This window comes from Dipodomys ordii, unplaced genomic scaffold (genome assembly GCF_000151885.1).
Source record: "Dipodomys ordii isolate 6190 unplaced genomic scaffold, Dord_2.0 Scaffold30, whole genome shotgun sequence".
NCBI lineage: Eukaryota > Metazoa > Chordata > Mammalia > Rodentia > Heteromyidae > Dipodomys > Dipodomys ordii.
Genome location: NW_012267246.1, coordinates 1,737,126 through 1,761,563, shown reverse-complemented (window position 1 = coordinate 1,761,563; position 24,438 = coordinate 1,737,126). Strand labels below are relative to the sequence as shown.

At 48.4% G+C, this 24,438-nt stretch overlaps 1 protein-coding gene across 1 annotated transcript in view; it reads left to right on the top strand.

Annotated features, from left to right (window-relative positions):
• The window catches only part of Plch1 (phospholipase C, eta 1), a 54,409-nt gene that overhangs the window by 9,847 nt on the left and 20,124 nt on the right, over positions 1-24,438 (top strand). The window contains exons 6-9 of the mRNA XM_013016129.1: positions 573-776; positions 1,368-1,488; positions 5,345-5,516; positions 11,496-11,603. Of these exons, the coding sequence (XP_012871583.1) occupies positions 573-776; positions 1,368-1,488; positions 5,345-5,516; positions 11,496-11,603 (605 nt within the window). The remainder of the gene's footprint in view (positions 1-572; positions 777-1,367; positions 1,489-5,344; positions 5,517-11,495; positions 11,604-24,438) is intronic.

Below are 24,438 nucleotides of genomic sequence, written 5' to 3'. Positions count from 1 at the left end.
CGTCTGGCAGGGTTTACTTTTTTGCTGCTGCTACTGTTGTTCTTTTGTCTTTGTGTTTTTATGAGCCATGGGCTATGTTGTCCAGGCTGGCCCTGGACTCCTGGATTTGGGCATCGGGCACCGAACACAACTCCTGCCTTGACAGGAGGCTTTGGTTCCATGAATTTATTCTTGGATAAGAGGGTATTTAAAATGAAGAGGAACAACTTTAAATTGTATATCCTTAAAACAAGTTTAAAGACAGAAAGGGTAAACTAACGTGGGCCTTTTCTGTACTAGGGAGTGATGGCTTCCCCTAGTAGGCACCCAAAAGATGGCATAAGTGTGGCTGCTAAGCTTCATTCCAACATGTCCGTTGACATACAGTGGCTCATGATCAATGGCCCTTGATCAGTGGCCCTTCCATCACTCTCTCCCCTCCGGCTTCAGCTTGCTGACGCTCTATTTGATGCCAAGCAAATGTCCCAGCTGTCATGAACATCACTTTGGGTCTTCTTTGACCTTGTTGTCTGAATCAGAGAGTTTAAGAGGCACGCGTGGAAAGTTACACTACTCTGTTCTGTCTCCCGCAGGCTTCACGAACTTCATGCGCAGCCCTGCGTGTGACATCTTTAACCCCGTGCACCAGGAGGTGTGCCAGGACATGGACCAGCCGCTCTGCAACTACTACATTGCGTCCTCGCACAATACCTACCTGACTGGGGACCAGCTCCTCTCGCAGTCCCGAGTGGACATGTATGCCCGCGTGCTCCAGGAGGGCTGCCGCTGCCTGGAAGGTGCGTGGGCTCCCCCCCCCCCGCCCACTAACGGGGCTCACATTTGCGTTGGTATCGGTGGGATGCCGAGATGCCCGTAGGGAGCTGGTGTTAATGTGTAACCACTGTGCCGTTCACGACGAGGGAAGGAATCTGGTGGAAACCTAACGGGTTTAAGTGGACAGTCAGGGAGAGCCTCATTAGTGACATGAGGAGCATCAGCTGAAGGAGCCGTGAGCTCAAAGACGTCCACTAAGAAATATCACACCTGTGGGCAAGTTTGGTTAGACTTAGATCAACTTCCAATAGAATTTCTGGTAAATTCCAGGCTACTTCTGAGCATAGACCTCTGTAAAACTATACGCATTTCAAAAACAAAGCATTTTTTAAAAATCTTCATAAACTACAACATTTAAAGAAGTTATTATCTCCAATTGTTTCTATTAAGTATGCCAGAAGACCTTTGTCTCCATCTGGCAGCTTCAGCAGAGTTTTAGTAGGTATAATCTCCCGTGGCAAATTTAGACCAAAAGAGTGCCTGCTGTGTCCAGCCTGCTGTGCTGATAGACACAGCCCTGCAGGCTGTTGATGTGGAGATCTGATTTTTGGCAGTTGACTGCTGGGATGGGCCAGATGGAGAGCCGGTGGTTCACCACGGCTACACGCTCACATCCAAGATTCTCTTCAGAGACGTGGTGGAGACCATCAACAAGCACGCCTTTGTGAAGAATGAGTGAGTACCTCCGGAGCTCTGCCTGGCCTCGAGGCGGAGCCATCCCCGCATTCCTGTTCTCCATTCCTGCCATTCCTGCCTCTCCATCCTCCGCTGCCTAGCCAGCAAGGCCTGCGAGCGAATGCCCTGGGTCCCTGCTCCTCTCTCTCATCCTCTGCTCCCTCCTCTCCTGTCCCCTCTCAGCCTGCCTCCTAGACCTTAAACAGGATGACCTCGAAATCTCTAGCTCCAGGGCACAGAACAGGACACACAGGTTGCAATGTGCACATTACCAGGCAGTATGAAAACCCAATGGCATCCACTGTTCTGGCTGCCCTGTGCTGTAGCAGCCGACATCCTAGGATCACCTGATCATTTTCATTGGCATTGGAAAAGCTTAACTATTTGCTCCCCAACACCTGCATTTTGGGGCTCCATTATTACATTCTCTTCTCCTTGGCTGCCATTGCTTCTTTCTTTCTGTTTTCCCTGAGAGTTTCCAGTCCATCTCTCTCACTTCCTTAATTGTAACTGTTTCATAATCGATTGCATTTTTGGTCCACTCTTTGGATACTTCACTAATTACACCCCCAGAACTCTTCCTCTAAGTTCAAGATCTCTGTAGAAACATCCTCCTCAGTGTTCTCATGCCGGTTTTGGCTCGGCGTGGCCAGCCCCGCCCTGGCCCTCACAGCCTCGCATCCAGGGGGAGCCCGTGGCCTCCTTCTGCCAACCCTCCTCTTGCTTCTTGCTCTTTCCTCTTAGCTGGGGCAGCCTTGTCTGTCTACCAGCAGCCTCTGCCACAGGTGAGTCTTTCTAGCTTTTCCCCCATTCCCCTCTGTTCTCCCTCCTGGGGTCTCTCTGGCATCCATGACTTCTCTCATCCTTATGGACCTTTTGGTTGGTGCCATGCTTTCTTTCTGAAATCCATGCCGTGTTGTCAGTCTTGTCTTGGTGTCTTCCGAGGCTCCCTGTTCCACACAAGCGAATCCTTGTGTCCTTGCAGGCGTCCCACTCTTCCCTGCCCTTTTCTCCAATGCTCCACAGAGACATCGTATTCAGTGACCAGCAGACTGTCCTGGCCAATGCTGTTCTCCACCTGGGGCGCCCCTCCCCCGCCCCGCCCACCTGTCCTACAGGGAGAGCGGATTCAAACCTCCCTTCTCTCTGAATTTAGCATCCTGAATATCTAATCCTTTGACTGTGTGTGTGTGTGTGTGTATGTGTGTGTGTGTGTGTGTGTGTGTGTATGCATCAGTACTGGAGTTTGAACTCAGGGTCTCAAAGGTCCTACGTGTTTGGTGCCTTATCACTTGAGCTACTCTATCAGTCCTTTGTGTGTTGGTTATTTTTTGAGATTGGGTCTCACTTGAGATTGGGTCACTTGAGATCTTTGAGATTGGGTCTCTGCTTGGCTTTCGCATCCTCTAAACCACGATCCTCCAGACTCTGCCTCCTGAGCTAGGATTAGAGGCCTCCAAACCTGCCTAAGCATCTGGAATATAACTCTGTCCTGTCCTGTGGTGCCTTGTTACCACTGTTGACAACTGGACTTGTTTTAACTCTACAGGACAGACTGGTGCTGGTAGCTTACACCTGTAATCCTAGCTAGTTATGAGGCTGAGATCTGAGGATCATAGTTCAAAGCCAGCCCAGGCAGAAAAGTCCAAGAGCCTTGAGCAAAAGAAACTCAGGGACAGCGCCTAAGCCCTGAATTCAAGCCCCAGGACTGGCCCCCCCGACACAAAAAATAAATAAAGCTACAGAATAACTCACCAAAAATACAAGACTATGCCTTAGACATTTGTAATTCATTCTTTGTGACCTAGCGGGTCCCTGCCGCCTATCCGGCATGCAAGAAAGAATTTTGAATTAAAGAAGCAAATTAAAAATTACAGTTGCAGAAAATTAATATTCTAGATGTTAGTAGCCTTTCATATTTTTTAATATGTGGCCTTATTAATTAAGCATGCGGAAAAACTGCTGCTGTACAAAGAGACCCTTGGTGCAGAACAGGTTAGCGTGTGGCGTTTTTGAGTGCCTGGCTTCGGGTTGCTTTTCACAACCCTGATTCTGACGCCTCGGGGCGGAGTTGGTGGTGATCTTCCTCCACGCCCAGTGTGTGTGAGGTGGTGTGTGGACTCCACTGCCTCTCTGCGCTCCAAGGACCTCCCGACTTAACTCTTCATCTCCTGTGTGGAGGCGTCTACAGGAACACCATGCCTGTTTACTACATTTTCCACGGGTGCCCTTTGGAGGCAGCTGGTGCTAGGCTTTGAACTCAGGGTGTTGAGCTTGAGCAGGCACGTTACCACTTCACCATGCATCGAGCATCTGGCTTTCAGCTTACTTCTTCCCTTCTAGAGCTCGGGTCCTGCTCCTTGCCCCAGCTGACCTGGGGTTGCGGTTCTTCTCCCTGGGGCTCCTGGGCAGCTGGGCAAACAGTCATGTGCTCCCTGCTGAGATGATAGCTTGTTCCAGCTGTCATTGAACTTTGATCCTCCTAACCTTCTGCAGCTGGGATTACACGTGTGAGCTATCATGCCTGTTGGCATGCTGGCTTTTCTTCCCAGCACTCTAGGGTCCCAAGGCAGGTTGGTCAGGACCCAGCTGGCTTCATTGTCCAGGTTCACCTCGCTCTCTGTCACCTGCAGTACCAGGTTTTGCTGACAGGGACAGAAAGTCATTTCAGGAGCTCAGTGGCTATCATTGGGAGTTTGTGCCTCTCTGAAAGGTCCGGAGAAACAGTTTTTACGCAGTTTAAATGTTGGTTATATATTCTTGAAAAAGAATGCCTTGTATTTGATGGAAAATGGGAGAAACTATGAATAAATCTGAGTTTGAAGTAATTTCTCATTCTGAAGAAAAAAGTTGAGGAGCAAGCCTGACTTTCTCAGCTCCTCACCCTCTGGGGCTGTGGACCGATCTGGCTCTCAGTGAGTTGCTGGGCAGTCAGTTACCTTACAGGGACCTGCAGCTTCTGCACAGACTCCTGCATGCTGGCGAAGCATGAACGCTTGGCTTCTTTTATTGTAAAACTAAAGACGAGTGTATAACCCTGCCTGAAATCATTTTGAGATGTCCAACACGTGATGCCACAACATACAAAGTCCATTGTGTTATTTTATCCTCAGTAGCAATTTCCAAGTTGAGGATGTATATCTTGATCTATACCTATATCTGTATATCACTATCTGTATCCACATATCTATATCTGTATCTGTAGCAATATTCATCTATATCTCTATATCTCTATCTATGTATCATCTCTAGATACCTATCTCTATATCCATATCAATATATCTATATCTGTCTGTATCAATGTCTATTTGTCTATCTATCTCTATATCCAGATCAATATATCTGTCTATATCTGTATCAGTATAGCTTGATCTCTATCTCTACGTATCTGCATGTATCTCTATCTTTATATATGTTTTCATGTGTTTGTACACACACTTTTAGAGTGTGTTTCATGATATGCAGTGGCCCCAGAAATACCTGGACTTTTGAACACACAAGAGGAAAATACATTTCATAATTTTCCTCCCCCGTTAACCGTTCATTCCTTTAATTCTTTTTAACACATACATAATGTGCTCCCTCTCCTCACCTTTATGCCAGATGCCAACTCTTGGCCTTCATCATTTCACACGGTGAGCACAGTTCAGTCATTCCACCTAGCAGAGTTCACTGGCTTAGCGGTGTATTTCTAATGTACCTCTTGTCCTCTAATCTTGCTTGTAGAATCAGTGTGTCCCCCGCACGGCCGCAGCTCCTGTCGTGAGATTGCAGGGCTGCAGTGGGCGCTGACTTGGGGGTCCGGGCCTCTGGTGCTGCCCCTGGCTCACGCCGCCACCCTCCCACTCTTACATAGGTTCCCCGTGATCCTGTCCATTGAGAACCACTGCAGCATCCAGCAGCAACGGAAGATCGCCCAGTACCTGAAGGGGATATTCGGGGACAAGCTGGACCTGTCAAGTGTGGATGCCGGGGATGGCAGGCAGCTCCCAAGCCCTCAGAGCTTGAAAGGCAAAGTTCTGGTGAAGGTAATGGCCCAGGCGGCGCGGCGCGGGCATCCAGGCCAGCTGGGCCTCTCCCCTCTCCCTCCCCCATCCCCACTCAGGTGGCTCGGGCATGAAGCCAGCTGGGCCTCCACCCTGGGAGAACCCTGCACAGTCTCAAGAGCAGTGGTTGGCCTGCAGGCACACAGGTTTTCTAGACCTGTATGTGCATCAGGAGAGGCAGTTCTGATGCAGGGCATCAGTTCTGGGGCTGCGTCACTGTGGTGTTGCTACGTATTCTGAGCGTTGCTTTACGATGTGAAGGGACAGGTGTAACACTTGAGTCTGTGCTGTCAGTGTGGACGGCAGCATCCGGGGCAGGAGCCAGGCAGCTCCCCACATCCCCAGCCAAGGCCTTTTGTTCACATCTCTTCCTCCCATTTCAAGCTCCAATAACCGTCTGTCAAAAAAAGATATAGTGTCACGGTTGATCAGCCCCTGCGTGTATCCGTGAGAAGCGCTGTTCCAGCGCGTGGTGGGCGAGAGGCAGGTGAGGGATGGCATCACAGAGGCTGTCTTTCCAGGGACAGCGGACACTGTAGGTGCAGACGCAGTCATGAAGACAGCCCCTTGGGCTTTCTGACTGCCGACTCTATGATTTTTCTTAGTTTTGGTGAATTGTATGTGTGGACCCAAACCAGTTTTTGATGGCTGCATTCTTTTGAGGTGAAAGACAAAGGAAAGCTAGGTGCCAGTGATTCACCTCTGTAATCTGAACTACTCAGGAGGCAGATCCCAGGATAGAGATTCTAAGCCAGCCCCTGCTGCTTATCTTCAGTTAATCACCAAAAACTCAGAATTGGTGCTGTGGTTCAGGTGGTAGAGCACTAATTGAGCAAAATAGTTAAGGGACAACTCATAGACCCTGAGTTTGGGTCCTACTACTGGCACCAAAAACCCAAAACAATAACAATGAAGAATAGTTGGCTGGGTTGTATTTTACCAAATGTACAGGAGAATGAGAACTTGTAAGAAACAAGCGATTCCATGCCAGGACTAAAATGAGAAAGGAGAGGTGGGCACACTGCTCAGGAGTATTCATCTTTAGAACCTACCAGAACTTGGTTTTCTGTCAATAAATAAAAACGACAGATTCCGAAACTGCGAAGAAGTGTCCTGGATAAAAGTTGTAGATAATGCAACAACTAACGCTCACCAGCAACACGAAAAGCTTGTCCAGTCTTGTGGAAGCTGACCCCTGTGTTCAGAACCATTTTCAGGGTTAGATGGTAGACAGGTTAGACAGGTTCCCCATCCTGTAATCATTTTGTGGGCAGGGGGCATAAGAAGGTATGTCCCCACCCACAGGAAGTCAATGAGGGCAGTAAACCTAAGCGAGAAGGAATGAAGGGACAAGAGACACAAAGAATGACAGCAAGACAGGGATTCTGATCAAGCTGCCAATTTTTATTTTTCACACAAGGCTATTCATATGCTTGGAATAAGGAAGCTTTTACATTGGCCGAAGCAGCTGTAGGGTGCTTGCTTAGGGCAAGGTGAAAAGGTGGTCGTTAGTAGCTGCAGGGTGTTTGCTTAGGGCAGGGTGAAAAGGTCGAATTCTGTAAACTCAGCCTCAAGATGTTCCAGTGAGACTCCCTTTTGGCTCCCAACATCGTCCTCCAGGGCCCGGGTGCAGCCTGCATTGCTGAGGACCAGGTGCAGACCCCTTTAGTCACAGCCATGGTGTCAGGACCTGTGCACACCAGTCTGTGCACACACAGTCTGAAGTCAGAGGCCATCACTGGGCTCTGGGATCTGACGGCTGAGAAGTTGTATTTTCTGTGTCTGCACACTGGTCCATCTTGGGCTTTGCCACTGGACCCAAGACAATGCTGACTCAGAAGAAATGGTTGGTGACATGGTAAGAAGAGCTGGAGGCATGGCTCAAGCAGTAGAACACCTTCCTGGTGAGGCATGGCACAAACCCGCTGCCATGGCCTAGACATGTGTGCTTGCTGTTGTTCTAACGTAGGTGCCGGGGGCCCCATCTAGACCCAGAGGCCAGCTGGCCCCTGGCCCCTCGGCGTCAGAAGTCCTGAGTCCCCATGCAGCCTTTCTGCCAGCACTTCCTGACCGCCATTCTGTGGGCCACGAGGTTCAGAGCCTTGGGCTCTGTGGCCAGGTGTGCGGATGCTCGCGCGGCGTCTTCACTGGGTTCGTCCTGGTTTGGATTGCATTCAACACTTAGGGCAGTGTCATAAACGTTCCCCCAGTGAGCAGTCTTGAACAACAAACACCTCATTCCACTGTCCCATTTCCCTGTAGGAACCTGGGTGTGGTTTAGCTAGATCCTCTGTTCAAGGCCTCTGGAGAGAGAGAAAGAGAGAGGGAAGAAGAGGAGAGGGAGGGAGGGAGGGCACTTACCCATCAGCCTTGGCCACTCAGCTTCAGCACCTCCATGCCTGCCTACCGAGTTTCTTAGCATTTCCTTCTGCTCCAGAAGCAGCCAGCCATTTGGGCAGCAGCCCCAGTGACCCAGAGCCTCTGGTCTAGTCCCTGCGGCCCCACCCTCCCTCTACTGCATTCTAAAATTGCGGTCCTTTTTCTGAATGTAAATTGAGGAACATAGAAAGGGAGAAAACACTGCTCACGATACTCTGATTTAGAGATAATTACACTTTGAACAATGAAATCATATTTCTTTCCAGTCTTTCCCCTGTGGTTTTATAGTTCACCAAGATCGTAAGAACATTATTGTACAGTCAGCTCTCCTATATTGGCAGATTTAACCACCCACATATCAAAAATACTTGTTTTTTGTGGTCAAGGCTTTGTGCTTGCTAGACAGTCATTTCACCTTAACTTGTGCCAGGCCTCTGGCTCCTTTTGCTCAATTTCTTTTGAGATAGTAGCTCACTTTTTCCCTGTTTGGGCCGGTCTGGATCACAGTTCTCCTATTTGTGCATACTATACAGCTGAGATGACGGCCATGTGCCACTGTGCCAGCTGGCTGCTGGCTGAGATGGGGGTCTCTTGTGGATTGGCTGCTGGCTGAGATGGGGCTATCTCGCGAACTTGCTGACCAGCCCCGACTGTGGTTCTCCTGAGCTCTGCCTTCTGGTGGTTGGCATGTGCAGACTCTCCTCCTCTCATTAGGAATAGCGTGTGAAGTATTCAAGAGCATCTGGAGACAATTTAAGCAGGGGGATGTGTAGGTGGTGTGAGAATAACACACCATTTTCTGTAAAAGACTTGTACAGTGTTTTTAGATGTTGGTACCTGAGATAGTTTCTGGAAGCATTTTCCATGGTTACTGATGGATGGGTGTAATGCTATCCATCTCTCAGGTGTCTTAAATCTTACTGTAGGAATTTTCCTTTGCTTAAGCCCCTGCCCTGATTTCTGACATGTATTGTGGTGAGGTGTCAGAAGTAGTTTGGGACTGCAGGCTATGCAGGAGAAACTTGGCTTGTTGAGTGTGAAGGGTGAAGGTGTGCAGATGTGAAGCTGCACAAGTGTAGGTGTGTGGGTATGCAAGTTTGCAGGCATTCAGATGTGGGTGTGCAGGCATTCAGGTATGGGTGTGCAGGTATTCAGGCATGCAGGTGTGGCTGTGCAGGTGTGCAGGAATGCAAGTGTGGCTGTGCAGGTATGCAGGTGTGGGTGTGGAGGTGCAGGCATGCAGTTGTGTGGGTGTAGGTCTGCAGGTATGCAGGCATGCAGTGTGAGTATGCAGGCATGCAGGCATGCAGGTGTGGGTGTGCATGTGTGCATGTGTGCAGATGTAGGTGTGAAGGCATGCAGGTATGCAGGTATAGGTGTGCAGGTATGTAGGTGTGCAGGTGTAGGTGTACAGGTGTAGGTGTACAGGTATAGGTGTGCAGACATGCAGGTGTGTGTATAGGTGTGCTGACATGCAGGTGTGGCTGTGCAGGCATGTAGGTATGCAGGTATAGGTGTGCAGGCATGCAGGTGTGTGTGCAGGTATGCAGGTATGCAGATGTGGGTGTGGAGGTGCAGACATGCAGGTATGTGGGTGTAGGTGTGCAGGTGTGGTACAGGTGTGCAGGCATGAAGGTGTGGCTGTGCAGGCATGCAGTTGTGGCTGTGTAGGTATTCAAGTGTGGGTATGCAAGTATGTAGGCATGCAGGTGTGGGTGTGCAGGTGTGCAGGCATGCAGGTGTGGGTGTGCAGGTGTGCAGGCATGCAGGTGTGGGTGTACAGGTGTTCAGGCATGCAGATGTGGGCGTGCAAGGTATGCAGGCATGCCGGTGTGTGGGTGTAGGTGTGCAGGTTTGCAGGTGTGGGTGTGGAGGTCCAGGCATGCAGGTGTGCGGGTATAGATATGCAGGTATGCAGGTGTGGAGGTCCAGGCATGCAGGTGTGCCAATGCACATGTGTAGGTGCGGGCATGCAGGTGCAGGTGCCTTGACCGGCTTAGAACCAGCAGCTGGTGGTGGGCCTTGTCTTGATGGCTGGAGTCTTGACCTGTTGGGCTGCTGTAACAAAATGCCAGACAGAGGGAATTGTCCCTGCACCAGAAGTGGCTCTGGTGGCTCCGGTGTCTGTGGGGCCAGGGCGGAGCATGGGACGGGGGAGTGACTCAACCACAGCCAGTGGCCCGACCTCAAAACACCATCACCCCAGTACCACAGGATTGGGTTCCACCAAGGACCCTGGGCAACCTTACACCTCCAGTGGGTGTAGACGATGGAGTGCGGTCACGTGTACGCTTACTCACATAATGAAAGACAGTTGTCTGAATTTTCATAAAATAAGTGTCCTTCATTAATTACACTTAGTGGAATGTAGTAAGACTGCCTTTCCTTAAAAGTCCTTTCTCTTATTTTTTTATTTATTTATTTATTTTTATTTTTAAACTCAGGGCCTGGGTGCTGTCCCTGAACTCTTTAGCTCAAGGCTAGCATTATATCACTTGAGCCATAGAGCCACTTCTGGTTTTCTAGTAGTTTATTGGAGATAAGAGTCTCACGGACTTTCCTGCCCAGGCTGACTTTGAACCAAGATCTTCAGATCTCAGCCTCCTGAGTAGCTAGGATTACAGGTGTGAGCCACCAGCACCCGGCCTTTCTCTGTTTTAATTACTCCTAATTTAAGCTGTGTGCTTTCTAGTCAGGCTGAAGTAATGATTAACCACATTGGACCTCAAGTTTTCACTTTTAAAAATTGTGGTCAATTATATATAACAAAATCTACCTAATGCCCTAATTGTTTTCAAGTGCTTTAGTCCTATTTAAAAGCATTCCCACTGCAGGGTGTGCCCAGTGGCTCAGTCCTGTAATCCATGCTACTCAGGAGGTTGAGATCTGAGGATTGCTGTTTGAAACCAGCCTGGACAGAACAATCTGAGAGCCTCTTATCTCCAGTTTACCAGCAAAAAGCTGGAAGTGGAGGTGTGGCTCAAGTGGAAGAAGGCCAGTCTTAAGTGAAAAAGCCAATAAGCAAGAGGGTAAGGCCCTGAGCTCCAGCCCTGGAACTGGTGCCCTCACCAAAAAATAAGCAAAAATAAAAATAAAATCCTGTGTGGCTCACCTCCATTTTATTTTCTCCTCTGTGAACTCAGCTGTTCCAGGTCCCCTGTGTGCATGGAATCATGGATTCTGTCTTTTGTTTCTGGCTATGCCATCTGTCTTAGTGTCTGCAAGGCTCGTCTGTCCGTGCTTTAATGTGTACCAGAATTTTATTCTTCTTTTTATTTTTTTTGGGGGGGGGTCCGGTCGTGGGGCCTGAACTCTGGGCCTGGGCGCTGTCCCTCAGCTCTTCAGCTCAAGGCTAGCGCTCTACCATTTGAGCCACAGCGCCACTTCCAGCTTTTTTCTTTTTGTTTATGTGGTGCTGAGGAATCGAACCCAGGGCCTCATGCATGCAAGGCAAGCGCTTTACCACTGAGCCACCAAAATGAGTGCTCCCTCACATCTGTTCACCTGTCCTTGGGTGTGCTGCTTCTTGTCTCTGGCTCTTGTGAGTTTTCAGTTTAAATGCATTGTTTTGATTCCTTTCAGGGCAAGAAGTTGCCTTACCACCTTGGGGACGACGCAGAGGAAGGAGAGGTGTCGGATGAGGACAGCGCCGATGAGATTGAAGATGAGTGCAAGTTTAAGCTGCACTGCGTGAGTCACACAGGCGGGGGCTGGGGGGGCAGGGGCGGGGCCCCTCTAGGCACCTGGCAATCAGCACAGGTTCCAGGCCGTGCCGGCCTCCTCCTCCCTTGCAGGAGGCTCTGGGCTATAAGGAAATTTAAAGGAAATCGCTGCGCACCTGCACACAGCTGCTCATTTACTCCGTCTGTGAGTCCAGGTTTCGTGTGCCTTAGAACTGGAAGGAAGGTTCTCGATGCCCCATCTGACCCCGTCCCCACAGACAAGTCCCCTCCTATCTTGACTCAGCTAAACTTCAAACTGTGGTCGCAAAAATCAGTGTCTTTCAACGCTAGCCTGGTCTTAACTCCTGCCTCACGCTCGTGTCCAACCATACTCCACGACCGGGCCGGTCAGAGCTCCCGTGGTCCTGCCCGCTCCCGGGTGGCCCCAGTGCCTGTCAAGGCACAAGTGTCCACATGGTGATTCATTTGTGATGTTGTCAGCAACACAGCATAGAATGGTTATTTCCCTTCGTCGGCTTCCTGGCTGGAGACCCGCCCTGCAGAAAAGCACCCTTTCCCCACGTCCCCTGGGGCCTCCACAAACCTGGGGGAGCGCAGGCTTGGGGACAAGGGTGAGCCCCAGCTCACCCTGGCTCCAGTGAGGCCAGAGGCTCAGGACGCCTCAAGGGATGTGCCGGAGGCCTGGGACTCCATTGCTGCCGCGGCCTGGTGGGTGGAATTCTTTTGGACATCAGGGCTGTTATTCTGCCCTCTAAAACCAGATCCATTTTGTATAAATTCCCCTGATTGATATCACTGCCCTGAGCTCAGCGGTCGTTGAACTCAGCGGTGTATTATTAACAATCTTCTCTTCACTAAATTGTGCTGTGATTGCCCGTAAGAGACTGTTTCCGGAAGGAATAAGAGATAAGTGACAGCCAAGTCCGGCCAATGCTTCTGTCCTGGGTTTCATTTATTGTAAAGTAGTGAAATGGAGAAGACTGAGTTGAAGTGAGGTGGGAGGGAAGGGGGAGTGGGCGGGCGCTGCCGTCTGCATTAACCTCTTCACTTTTTTTTTTTTTTGTCGGTTGTGGGGCTTGGGCGCTGTCCCTCAGCTCTTCAGCTCAAGGCGAGCGCTCTACCACTTGAGCCACAGCACCACTTCCAGTTTTCTAATGGTTTATTGGAGATAAACGTCTCACGGAGTTTTCTGCCCAGGCTGGCTTTGAACCACAATCCTCAGCTCTCAGCCTCCTGAGTAACTAGGATTATAAGATTGTAGCCAGCGCCTGGCTAACCTCTTCGATTCTGATAGCTTCTCTTAAGTCAGTTAAATACCCCCAATTGGGTGACAGTTACAGAAAAATTAAATAGGTTTTACATAGCTGAAATGGTTAACATTTCAGTTTCTTTTGTTGGTGGTGGTGGTGGCCATGTGGCCTGGGCACTGTCCCTGAGCTCATTTTGCTCAAGGCTAGTACTCTAACACTGTGAACCACAGTATTACTTCTGTTTTTCTGGTGGTTAATTGAAGATAAGATTCTCACACTTTGAACTGTGAGCTTCAGATCTCAGCCTCCTGAGTAGCTAGGATTACAGGCGGGAGCAACCAGCTCTGAACATACTTCAGTTTCTTATTTACTCTTCTAGATATTTGCTATTTTTGTAACTAGTGACTTGAAGTATTGGATAATTAACCTTTTTATTTTTACTTTTCACTTGTTCATTTTGTTTTTGTTTTGAGACTTTTTCTTTTTAATGTAGCCTGGGTTGGCTTTGAGTTTGCAGTCCTCCTGCCTCAGCCTCCCAAGTATTAGGAGTGCAGGAGTTCACTGCGGTGCCTGGCTAGCTGTATTTTGTAAGCTTGACTTTTCATTACTGCACACCTTGCTTCCCAGCTCTCTTGGCTGCCAGCTCAGAGTGACTTATCATTCAGAGGCGGGAAGCACAGAGATGCCACTATGTTAATGTTTAAGGAATGCTGTTTTAGTGAAAATGAGGGCTAGGCTTTAACCATCATCCCAGTGTGTCCATTTGTTCCTCCAAGTCGAGATCAAGTTCTACTCTGAAGCTCCTCTGGTTTCGAATGTGGTAAACCTTAGACCTTCCTCAGGGGGTTATCTGATTATGAAATTCCTTCGAGAGTCAGCTGTGGTTTTCTGGGAAGGAGCTGGAGTCCTGCCTGCTGGCTGCCTCAGGCAGCACACAAAGCCTCCTGTTGGTTTGTAGGCACCTGTAGCTAAATAGACACTGGCCACAGCCCTAGCAAGGCTACATGAGATTCTCTGTGCATTCAACAATTTTTTACCGAGCACCTGCTATAGGAGATGTGTTGTTAACATTATAGGTTTTAGGAAGAGAGATCTTTGTCAGCAGCATGGACAAAAGCTATGACTTCCATGAAGTGGTCCACTGGTCCATTATGCGGCCAGAAGAAGGTAGATAAGAAATGAGCCAGATTAATACAATATATACTGCATTAGATCATTGTAGGTGGTGAGCTATGTGCCGCTGTTCATGTATGTGTGATTACATTTTGAGTCTGTGTGTACATACATGTGAAGGGTTTATTCGCTTTGGATGGATGCTCCAGGGAAAGTGTCAAGAGCAGATCTGGAAGCAGCCAGTCCGGGAGGCGATTCCTCTCCTCGCTGAGAGGCCGGTTTTGTGGTTGCCAGGCATTCCCCAGCCTGGGAAGCAGAGCGGGAGGCGGGATTCCTTGCAGCCCTCTGTTCCTCCACCGCAGCCTCAGGCTGTGCTAACGCAGTGCAATCCCACTGTGGCTGGAGTTGTTGCAACCTTTAAGCTTTTCCTGCCTTGGATTGTTTTGTGGCTTTAGCCATAATGCAAATCTGGCTCATGCTAGAGCAAGACCAGCATGTTCAGGAACTCAAGAATCCCACAGCTCCCGGGCATAATGGACAACGTCCTTTCACCCACAGTACAGTGACCTGGCAGCTTGGTCCAGGGTGCCAGGGGGCAGCCACTCTCCTATGCGTGGGTCATCAGACGCCAGTGTGCCTCACAGCCTGTCCACCCTATATCCCACCCATATTGCATTTTTCCTCTTCTGATGTTTTTCTGTTTTTTTTTTTTGTCTTGTATTCCCTGAACATATTAGGGACAAACATCAGCCATATCCCCCTCCTCCTATTACATGGAGGTTACCCACAAACACCAGGCCTCAACCTACGCCACATGCACCTGTCACAGTAGTGAGTAAGATGCTTTCACACTGCACTGATACTCTGAAAGCTGGCACCCATCTCTCTTTACACCTGTCTACCGTTCCCTTCCCTTCCCACTCCTTAGCTCCGGGCTCATCTTCCTTTCTAGGCCACTCACTGGATGCTTTGGACCCTTCTAAGGTGATGAATCTTGACACTCAGCCTCAGAGCCCTCATGAGCAGCCGGTGATGCGTGACCTCTCAAGGCAGGGAGGGCTTCTCCCGAACATGCCTGTGTGGGGCGGCAGGTCATGTCCTCGCATGGGAGTGGGGAAGTGGGGAGGTGGACTGGAGGAGTCTGGCTGTTTCTTACCATGATGATTGGTCCTGGATCAGAAGAGAGTGAGCTGAGGGGGCTGAAGTAGCAGGCTGGAGTGAGGGGAGAGGTGCAGGGGTGCAGGGGGAAATGGCTAGCAGCCGCAGCCCACAGGTCAGGGAGATGGGCTGGAGAATGGTGGAGGAGGCGCTGCAGAGGGAGGGAAAGATGCAGCCCCGGCTGCCGGATGGATGCCCCGAGAGGACAAAGGCGCAGGAGCTGCTGAGATTTCCCCACCATTTCCCTTGCTTTGTTTTGAAAGCAAAATGCCTCAGCTTTGACTGCTTCTAAAAGGGGGGGCTTTCCAACCCCCTCCTCAAGGCCGGGGTCTCAGCCCAGAGAGGATGAGGTCATTTGCCCAGGATCTTTGCTCACATATCTGGTGACCTCCGTGTGCAAGGACACACTTGTGTCCTCTAACCTCTGACCCACTTCTCTCCTCCCTGTGCTCTGTCTCAGACTCAGGTGGGGTGGTGCTCTGCTTCTGGAAGGATGCTGGAGACCAAATAAGGGTGTGTGTGTGTGTGTGTGTGTGTGTGTGTGTGTGTGACTGGCAGCGGAGGGAGCGATGGGTGAGAGGTGATGCCTCAGAACAGTGGCGTGTGTCTTCCGACAAAGCCCTCCTGACCTGTCCAATTGCATTCCTGCCCTCCTCTCCCACTGGCCCTGGGCACAAAGGGATAAGAAACGTAAGGCCCCCAGCAGCACCACGCCGCCAGGCCCTGGGGTCAGGCTTGGGCCTCAGCTTGGCTTCAGTACTGCAATTGGATGAACTCCTGGACTGAATGATACTATTGTAATAAACCACAGCCACACATGTATTTGTTCTTCTGGGCTGTACATTTGCCTATGTGTGTGTGTGTGTGTGTGTGTGTGTGTGTGTGTGCGCGCGCGCGCGCGCGCACTTGTGCGCGTGCTGGCACACATGCACATGCGTGAGCGTGCATGCATATGCTGTCAATCGCAGAGAAGAAAAGAGATGAGCAGGCAGGAGCATGGGTCCTCGGGCAGCCCCAGCGCAGCAGGCGTGAAGGGGAGGTAGACAGCTCCTATGCGGTGCTGCTGTCCTCATGTGTGACCGGCGCTGGCCGCCCTCACTTGGCGCAGTCTCATCCTGCCTCTGTGGATGGTGACAGTCTGTTTGCCCAGCTCCTCCCTTTCTGCGAGGCTGTTAGTTAGGGAAGGAAGGAGGCTATTTGTGGCTATTTGGAGCGCTCTGTGTGACCCTAGGCTCTCTTAAATTCATTTCTGGCCATTTGTGAAACCCACTGACTCTTCTCCATGGAGGGCATATGGGATGTGTTGTGGGCTTCACGGTAGGAATAATGCTTGTTGGACATGGAGTCTGCTCAGGCTCTATTTCCCCCAAGAGTTCCTCTCTTTCTACAGTGAGAGAAGGCAGATGGCTGCAGGGTTGTACCAGAAAGGAAGTGCCCCGTGCTGTTCCCAGTCCAGCAGTTGCCAGGTGTGTGTGTATGTGCATGACACGCTGAGAGTCTGTCTGTGAGGAACAGGTTCAGTTGCTGTGTCCTGCTGTGGGGTAGGAGCTGGTGATGGCCAGGGTGCAGGGCGTGGGGTGTGGGGTGGCTCAGTTACTGTGTCCTGTGTGTCTGTGCTCTGAGGGGCAGCACAGGCCTATCTCAGTTTCTCAGACTGTGATTTCTTGTCCTTCACTGTACCATATTTGTTACAAATGGCAAGTTTGTGGCACCTCTACATCTAGCAAATCCACCAGCCCGTTTTCCAACAGCGTGTGGATAGGTTATGCCCCTAAAGCATGCTTTGGCAGAGACTTGATGTTTCAGAATTTTCCTTATTATATCTGATATAGTGACCAGTGATTTTTTTTTTTTTGGTTGTGGGGCTTGAACTCTGGGCCTGGCTGGGTACTGTCCCTCAGCTTTTCAGCTCAAGGCTAGTACTCTACTTGAGCCATAGTGCCACTTCTAGCTTTTTCTGCTTATGTGGTGCTGAGGAATCAAGAACCCAGGGCCTCATGTATGCAAGGCAAGCACTCTATCACTGAGCCACCTTCCCAGCCCACCATTGATCTTTAAGATAACTGTCATCTTTATTTTGAGGTTCTATGTAAGATGCTGACATCCAGCTGTGGATGTGTGTGTTTTCACTGCTGCACCAACCAGCTGTTCCCTGCTCTCTTCTCTCCCCTGGAGACCCAGTAATACTGAAATTAGATTAATTAATAACCCTAGAGCTGCCCCTAAGTGTCTAGATGAAGGGAAGAATCAGAGGACTGCCCCTCCTCTAAGAAACCTCAGGCGCATCCAGGCTCACAGGACAAACTCTGCTCACCTGAAGTCAGAAGCCAGACGTGGCAGAGTTTACTAAGCAAAACATAGGGATGCCGAGATAGGCTGGGCACAGTCCTCTTGTGCAAAATTGTGGGCTCAGCTGCCACCACAAAGGGAGGTATGGAGGACATTCAATGTGCTGCTCCCTGAGCACCAGGATGTATGAAGAGGAAGTAGCCTGGCTGCGGAACTGGCCAGAGCCTTGATGGCCCAGAGAGAAGATCAGTGTGAATCAATCAATGTGAATTTGATTTATGCAAATAAGTTTGGCTTCCTAAATCTGCCATCCGCAGCAGTCCCCAGCTCCCTAGCTCGGGTGCTTAGTTCCAGCTGATGGGCTGGTACGCCCAGCTTTCCTCGTAGCCACCCTTCCTCCTGTGCCATGCATCCGGTGGGTGTCCTTTCCTGAAGAGCCACAGAGAACTTGCTATCCGACCTTCAGAGGCCCCACCCCCTGCTTCCAAGTCCCACCGAGACCAGAGGTTCCACGGAACTGCTCGGCTGGTGGACATCCTTTGCTGGACCGTCTTCAGGGAAGCTGCGGGCAGGGCTGGCGGTGCTGCCCCTTGGCCTGAGGCTGCAGGCCTTGGTGGGCTTGTGTGCTGACCTTAGTGGGGTCTCTGCCCCATGCACATGTGAGGTGGGACCCCCTAAACTCCCCCCCTCCCACTGCTGTGAGTAGTGAGGTATGAGGACGTACAGCGTGGTCTTGTAAAGCCCAATTTGGAAATCCTTACCCAAAAGACCTCCAGAGTCTGTCACCAATGTAAAAGCAAAGGAATCTTTATTTCAAGCTCGAGCTTGGTCCTCCACACACCAGGTAACTGGTGACGCTGAGAGGCCCCGAGCCCAGGGTTATAGCACTTTCTATACACTTTTTAGGGAAGGCAGGGACTTTGCATACATCATAGCATCTTATAACAAATGACTACACATCGCGGGAAAAATCATAAAACAATTCTATAGTATGATTGGCGCACTACAAAGCAGGAAAGGACCAGAAACAGGTTGTTGGTTAGATCAGAGGTCTGGCATACTTTAAACTGGTTGGCTTGCACCACAGGGGAGTCTCAAGGAGATAGGTGCTGAACTGCAGGGTTCCTTTCTCAAACAGACACAACCTGTGGTCTGACTACTAGGTCACCATGGCCTCCAGCATCTGCCTGCCTGCAGTATTCCCCAAGGATTTTTTATGTTCCTAGTTGCCTGGGAATTGCTTCTTCTGTTCATTCCCAGGTTGGGCTCCTGGTTAGCTGCATAACTCATACCTCAGAAGATGATCGCTAGCTCAAGATGGAGTCACCCAGGCCTCAGGCTCCTCATTCCCCCCTTTCTGATATGCACCTAAGGGCCAATTATGGTCCTTATGGGCACATATCATGTTCTCCATTGGGAACCAGTTGATACTGAGCCTTTAAGACCATCAGTTGTACAGTGTTGATACGTTCTCTAACAAACATCACTAGCCGGTTTACAACACAGGACCAACTGTGAGTAACAAAATCAACAGTACCAAAGGCCCTTACATTTTCTTTCACCAGTCCTGACTCCATGTATCACAGCTAGCTTAATTTTATACAAGCTGTACTCATGAAGCTCCAATTTTAAGACATACTCATACCATTTGCTACATACTTAAACTTTCTGAGGTTTGTCTTCTTTGACTCTATGTTTTAAGACAATCCTTACTTTTCAAATCCTTTCTTATCCAAAGGGGATACCAGTTTTTCCCCAATTCCTTTCTCAAGGCTTTCTTTACTACCCTCCTCTTTTTTTTTTTTTTTTTTTACAATTCCTTGAGCTTCTTTGTGGCTAGAGTTTAAAACTGCCCATTTTTCCTTTGGCTTGCAGAACCAAGTTATCTCAGAACAGCCTCAAGACACCACTGGGGTGCAGAAGCTTGCTAGATTTTAAGGCTAAGAGCAGGGCTGGGTCTCATTACTACCTGCATTGATAACACACTCAGGTTATTACCATACCAGAGCCAAACTAGGCTGTGACCCTGAAGTACCTAAGGCAAGCCAGTGATATCCTAACCCCCAATATCCACTGTGGGAGTAGAGAGGGTTACTGGATATTACCCAAAAGAATGTTCTACAAGATCTTAGTTTTAGCAGCTTTTAACCAGCAATGCAGTCTCAGGTGATGGAATCAGGCAGTTCAGTCTACTTTTTCCACGGTGGAGGTGGTCAGGGTAACGATGTAGATTTCCTCCAGGTGACTGTCAGGCTGTAGCAGCAGCAGCAGGGTCTCTCAGTGGCTCCAAGAGACTGTCATACCTCATGCTAGGCTGCAAATTCCTATACAGACTCGTTAAGGATACATACCATAGGCTTGGCAGGCTGTCACCCCACTAGTTTTTGAGACTATTTAGACAACAGCCCAGGACAATTTACCAAAATGACAACTTTTTAAACTAGATAGTTCTTTTAATAAGGCTGATTTTCTAGGCAGATATAGAGGGCTCAGGCCTGTACTATTTCCCATGCCTTTTTCGCCACATTTTTTTTTAAGTGACTGGTCCCTTGTTCTTTTTTTTTTTTTTTTGGTCTGGTCGTGGGGCCTGTACTCTGGGCCTGGGCGCTGTCCCTCAGCTCTTCAGCTCAAGGCTAGCACTCTACCACTTGAGCCACAGCACCACTTCTGGCTTTTTTCTTTTTGCTTATGTGGTGCTGAGGAATCAAACCCAGGGCCTCAGGCATGCAAGGCAAGCGCTCTACCACTGAGCCACCTTCCCAGCCCTGGTCCCTTTTTCTTAAAAGGGGATGATGGGCAAAGATTCATCTTTTGTAACTTCTTCAAGCTGACTCAGGGGTGTTGCTCCTACTTAGCCAGGAACCTATAACCTTAGCCTATTTTACACAGAGGTTACCAGGGTTAGATGTCATTAAGAACAATATTTTAACTTTTGACAAATGCACAGAACTTTTCTCTGGCTATAGCAGTGTAGCTTATTTATCTTTCTGGTTTGCAAAAGCATCTTTCTGGATGACTTAGGAATGTGATCTCTAGTGATCCTAACAATGCCTAAGTTACTATGCAGACCTTCAGACAGATACCAATAGAAACACTCTCAGGTTTACAAACTTTTTCCTGAGCAGATGAATTTCATGTAGCTGGTGTCAGCTCAAAAATTACTGCCCCTTAGGGCTTTTGGCACATACAGGGTTGGGATTTAAATTATCCCCCACATTTTATAACTTTAGCTTTTTACTACTATAACAGAGGATAGCAAGTTCCAGTCCCTTACAAGGTAGGTAGTCATGGATCTTAGGCATGCTTACAAACTATCTTCTCATGACCTCCTGGCTCTCACCAATTTTTGAAGGGCCACGCAAAATGATTCTAGGATCTGACATTATTTCTGCTATCCAAGCGTGGCTTACTGCCTCTGGATGTTCCACCGTTGCTTTTGTCCCAGGAAAAATGCCTCATTGGCATTTCTCTTAGTTGGTCGCTGGACTTGAACTCGGGGCCTGAGTGCTGTCCCTCAGCTCTACAGCTCAAGGCTAACACTCTTTGAGTCCTAACGCAACCTTGCTTGCTCTTTCAGCACTCTGCTGGCTGAGTAGAGGTGACAGTCTCACAGGGACCTTTTTCTGCCTGGGCTGGCGTTAAACCAGTTTGCAGATCAATGAGTCTTATAAAAGGCCACTTTACTCCAATTAAAAGCAACAAGGTGGTCAACACAGAAGTAGCTTTTAAGCATGCTTTTACCTGAAACTTATTAAGAGTCAAAGTTACATCTGACAAACTTGTAAGAATCCTCTGTGCTTTGCTCTGGGCTTGCTGGAAACTGTTAAAAAAAAACAAATAACCTAAAAGAGCAAACTGGAATAGCAATTATTTTGGTAATCCTAATTTTTTCCTTTGTGCACTTTGAGGCAAGTGTTAAGAACAATTTTATTTTTAAGCTTTATATCCAGAAATCCATCCCTAATTTTTAAGCCTCTTTTTAATCTCTTTTAATACTTTATACTTTAGTTTTCATTTGTGTTTTTGAAAAGATCCCTTGAAATCTTGAGGCCAAGTGTCACTCATTGTCTCTTGGCTGCTTGTTTTAAAACAGATACACATTAAAACTTTAAACTCAAATGACAATTTTTCCTCAATGCAAGAATTACAATCACCATCACTGTACAAAGAAGCTAGACTTAACACCTTTATGACTTTTTAAAACATATCCTAATTGTAGAATATCTTTCATTGAAAGCAAGTCATATTATACAAATAAACTTTTTAATCCTCTTTTTAAGGCCTTCTTAATTTTAATTTTAACACCTCCACAGGGCAGTTTTAGCAATACTAATCAGATCATCACACCACTCACTTTAACCATCATGTTTCCAATGTCTGTCTGCAGGGAAAAGGGACAGAACAAGATGGGTTACACAGCCCCTCCTATGGAATGGGCACACACCCAATCCCACTCTTTAGGGTTAGATGAACTATGTTTGTGCCAACTTGCCCTCTTTTACCATGTGTGGACTCCTCTCAGGGTCTGTCCCACCATCTGTGAACTCCCCCCCCCCCAGGGCCTGTCCCACCATGCATGACCAGTTGAACTGCACTTCTGCCTGTTTACCCCTCACCCATAAAGATAGGTCTTCTGTTGGCTTCTAAGTTTTCCCCCTGTCTTTTCTCTTGGTTCTTGAATGAAATACACAGTTTTAGACAGACAGACAGTGCTAAACTAAACTTTACATTTAAATTTCTAATATTTATCCCCAAATTTTAGCCAAGGGAACTAAATCCCAAACTGCCAATGCATTTTTGTTATGCCAGATATCTTGATTACAGTGTAAACAGCCTTATGTATTTTAAAATTAGATTTTAAAATACCAGATTTTTAAATTTTGTTTTTTGTTTTTTTTGGTCCAGTCGTAGGGCCTGAACTCTGGGCTTGGGCACTGTCCCTCAGCTCTTCAGCTCAAGGCTAGTGCTCTACCACTGAGCCACCTGCCCAGCCCCAGATTTTTAAGTTTTCAAGTTAAAGAATCCTTAAAAAGCCTTTTAAAACAATGTGAAGATTCTTTAAATTTTTTGGTAATGTCCAAACCTCATAACCTTTTGAATTTTAAACTTAAACTCACCCAATTGTTACAGCATACTGACAATTCTTATCTTGAACATGTTCACATGCACACAAAATACACACACAGATCTTAAAGTATGTAAAAATTAAAATCAGTTGTACATATATTTTCTAAAGTTTTTAAACAAAAAAATTAAGACAATATTTCTTTTAATCGAAGTACCTTTGTTGAGCTTCATTTTCCCAAGACTTGCTTGTTTAGCAAGGCATTTTACCAATCAGTCTTTTGAATCCCTTCTGTTGGAGGAAGGCTGGGGGGGGGGTCACCTGAAACTAAACTGGCCAGATTTTTACCCAATTTTGACAAGAGCACTTTACAAATTGTTAAGCTGTCTGGAGCAGCTGAAAGTCCAGACCAGGCTCACTGCTATCTACACCCTCGCCTCTCCTCCAGCAGCCTCCACTGGGAGAAGGTGCAGCCTCAGGCTTGTCCATGCCCCGCCTCTTAGCTGCTGTAACACAAGGTGGGGGACTTAGCAGGTCTGTGACCAAGCCTGGTGGGAGGCTGGAACTTTTATTCCCCCAGAGATGTTCAACTAGGTAACAAAAACACAGATAAACACAAAAACCAATGAGTCACATTTAAAACTTGTACCAATTCTAAAACAGAACTAGACAAGACAACAACCAAAGGCTGAGTTGGGGACTAATGGGCCCCTAGAACTCTGTGCCGTTTTCAAGCTGAATCCAGAGTTTGCTGAGTAAGCCTGCCACTCTCACCCAGGCCTTCCCTACCTCAGAAAACATAGAACAGAAAATACACTGAAGTAAACAAGACAGACAAGTGGCCACAAAGAAAAATTAGGTCTCAGTGAATGGGGCGACATCTCACCATCAGTCACTTACCAGGGGACTCGAACCTCCCTACTCACCTTCAGAGGATTTTTCTTTTAGATTCCTGCAAACATTGACCCAGGGGCTTTCCAAGGCAGAGGAGAATTCCCGGTCATCTTGGGGCAAGGGAAAGAAGTCCTTGGTGGCCGTCCCCTCAGACTGACAGGTCCTCCCCCATGCTCAGACCCCCTGGACCAAGGCCTGAAGCTAAGATCTTGCAGGTGGTCAGTGGCAGTTTCATAAAAAAAAAAAAAAAAGAAGGAGCTAGAGAGAAACAGATATTAAGGGGGTGTCTGCCAGTCTCCTCTGAACCCTGGCATCAAGATGAATCTAGGAGGAGAAACATTCCAAGAATTCCAAAAGACACACACACACAACACTGAACACTGAGACAAGACACGTTCACAGCGTGCACATTGTAGACTGTCAGTGAGGAAGTGCTGGACTACAGATGGGCCCAAATGTCTGCACTAGTGGACAGTCTACCCTGTACACTATCAGTCAGAAAGTGCCGGACTCCAACATCCGCACTAGTGGATAGTTTACCCTGAGAGGGCCCGGGGGATGTTTCCCACCGTCCCTGTTGGCTGTCTTATAGCACGTCTACCAAGACCTCTTGCCAACCCCAATAGAGAACCTGCAAGCAACTCAGATACCAGATAATTACAGAGCGGCAATGCCTCAACTTACCGGCAGGGTTTCTCAGTTTCTGGGTGGCCTTGGGGCAGGGGCGGGGTGGGGGGAGGGGAGATTCCCAGCCAATGCACCAAGTGTAAAGCTGAATTCGGAAATCCTTACCCAAAAGACCACCAGAGACTGTCACCAATGTAAAAGCAAAGAAGTCTTTATTGTAAGCTCGAGCTTGGTCCTCCACACACCAGGTAACTGGCGACGCTGAGAGGCCCTGAGCCCAGGGTTATAGCACTTTCTATACACTTTTTTTTACATCATAGCATCTTATAACAAATGACTACACATCGCGGGAAAATCATAAAACAATTCTATAGTATGATTGGCGCACTACAAAGCAGGAAAGGACCAGAAACAGGTTGTTGGTTAGATCAGAGGTCTGGCATACT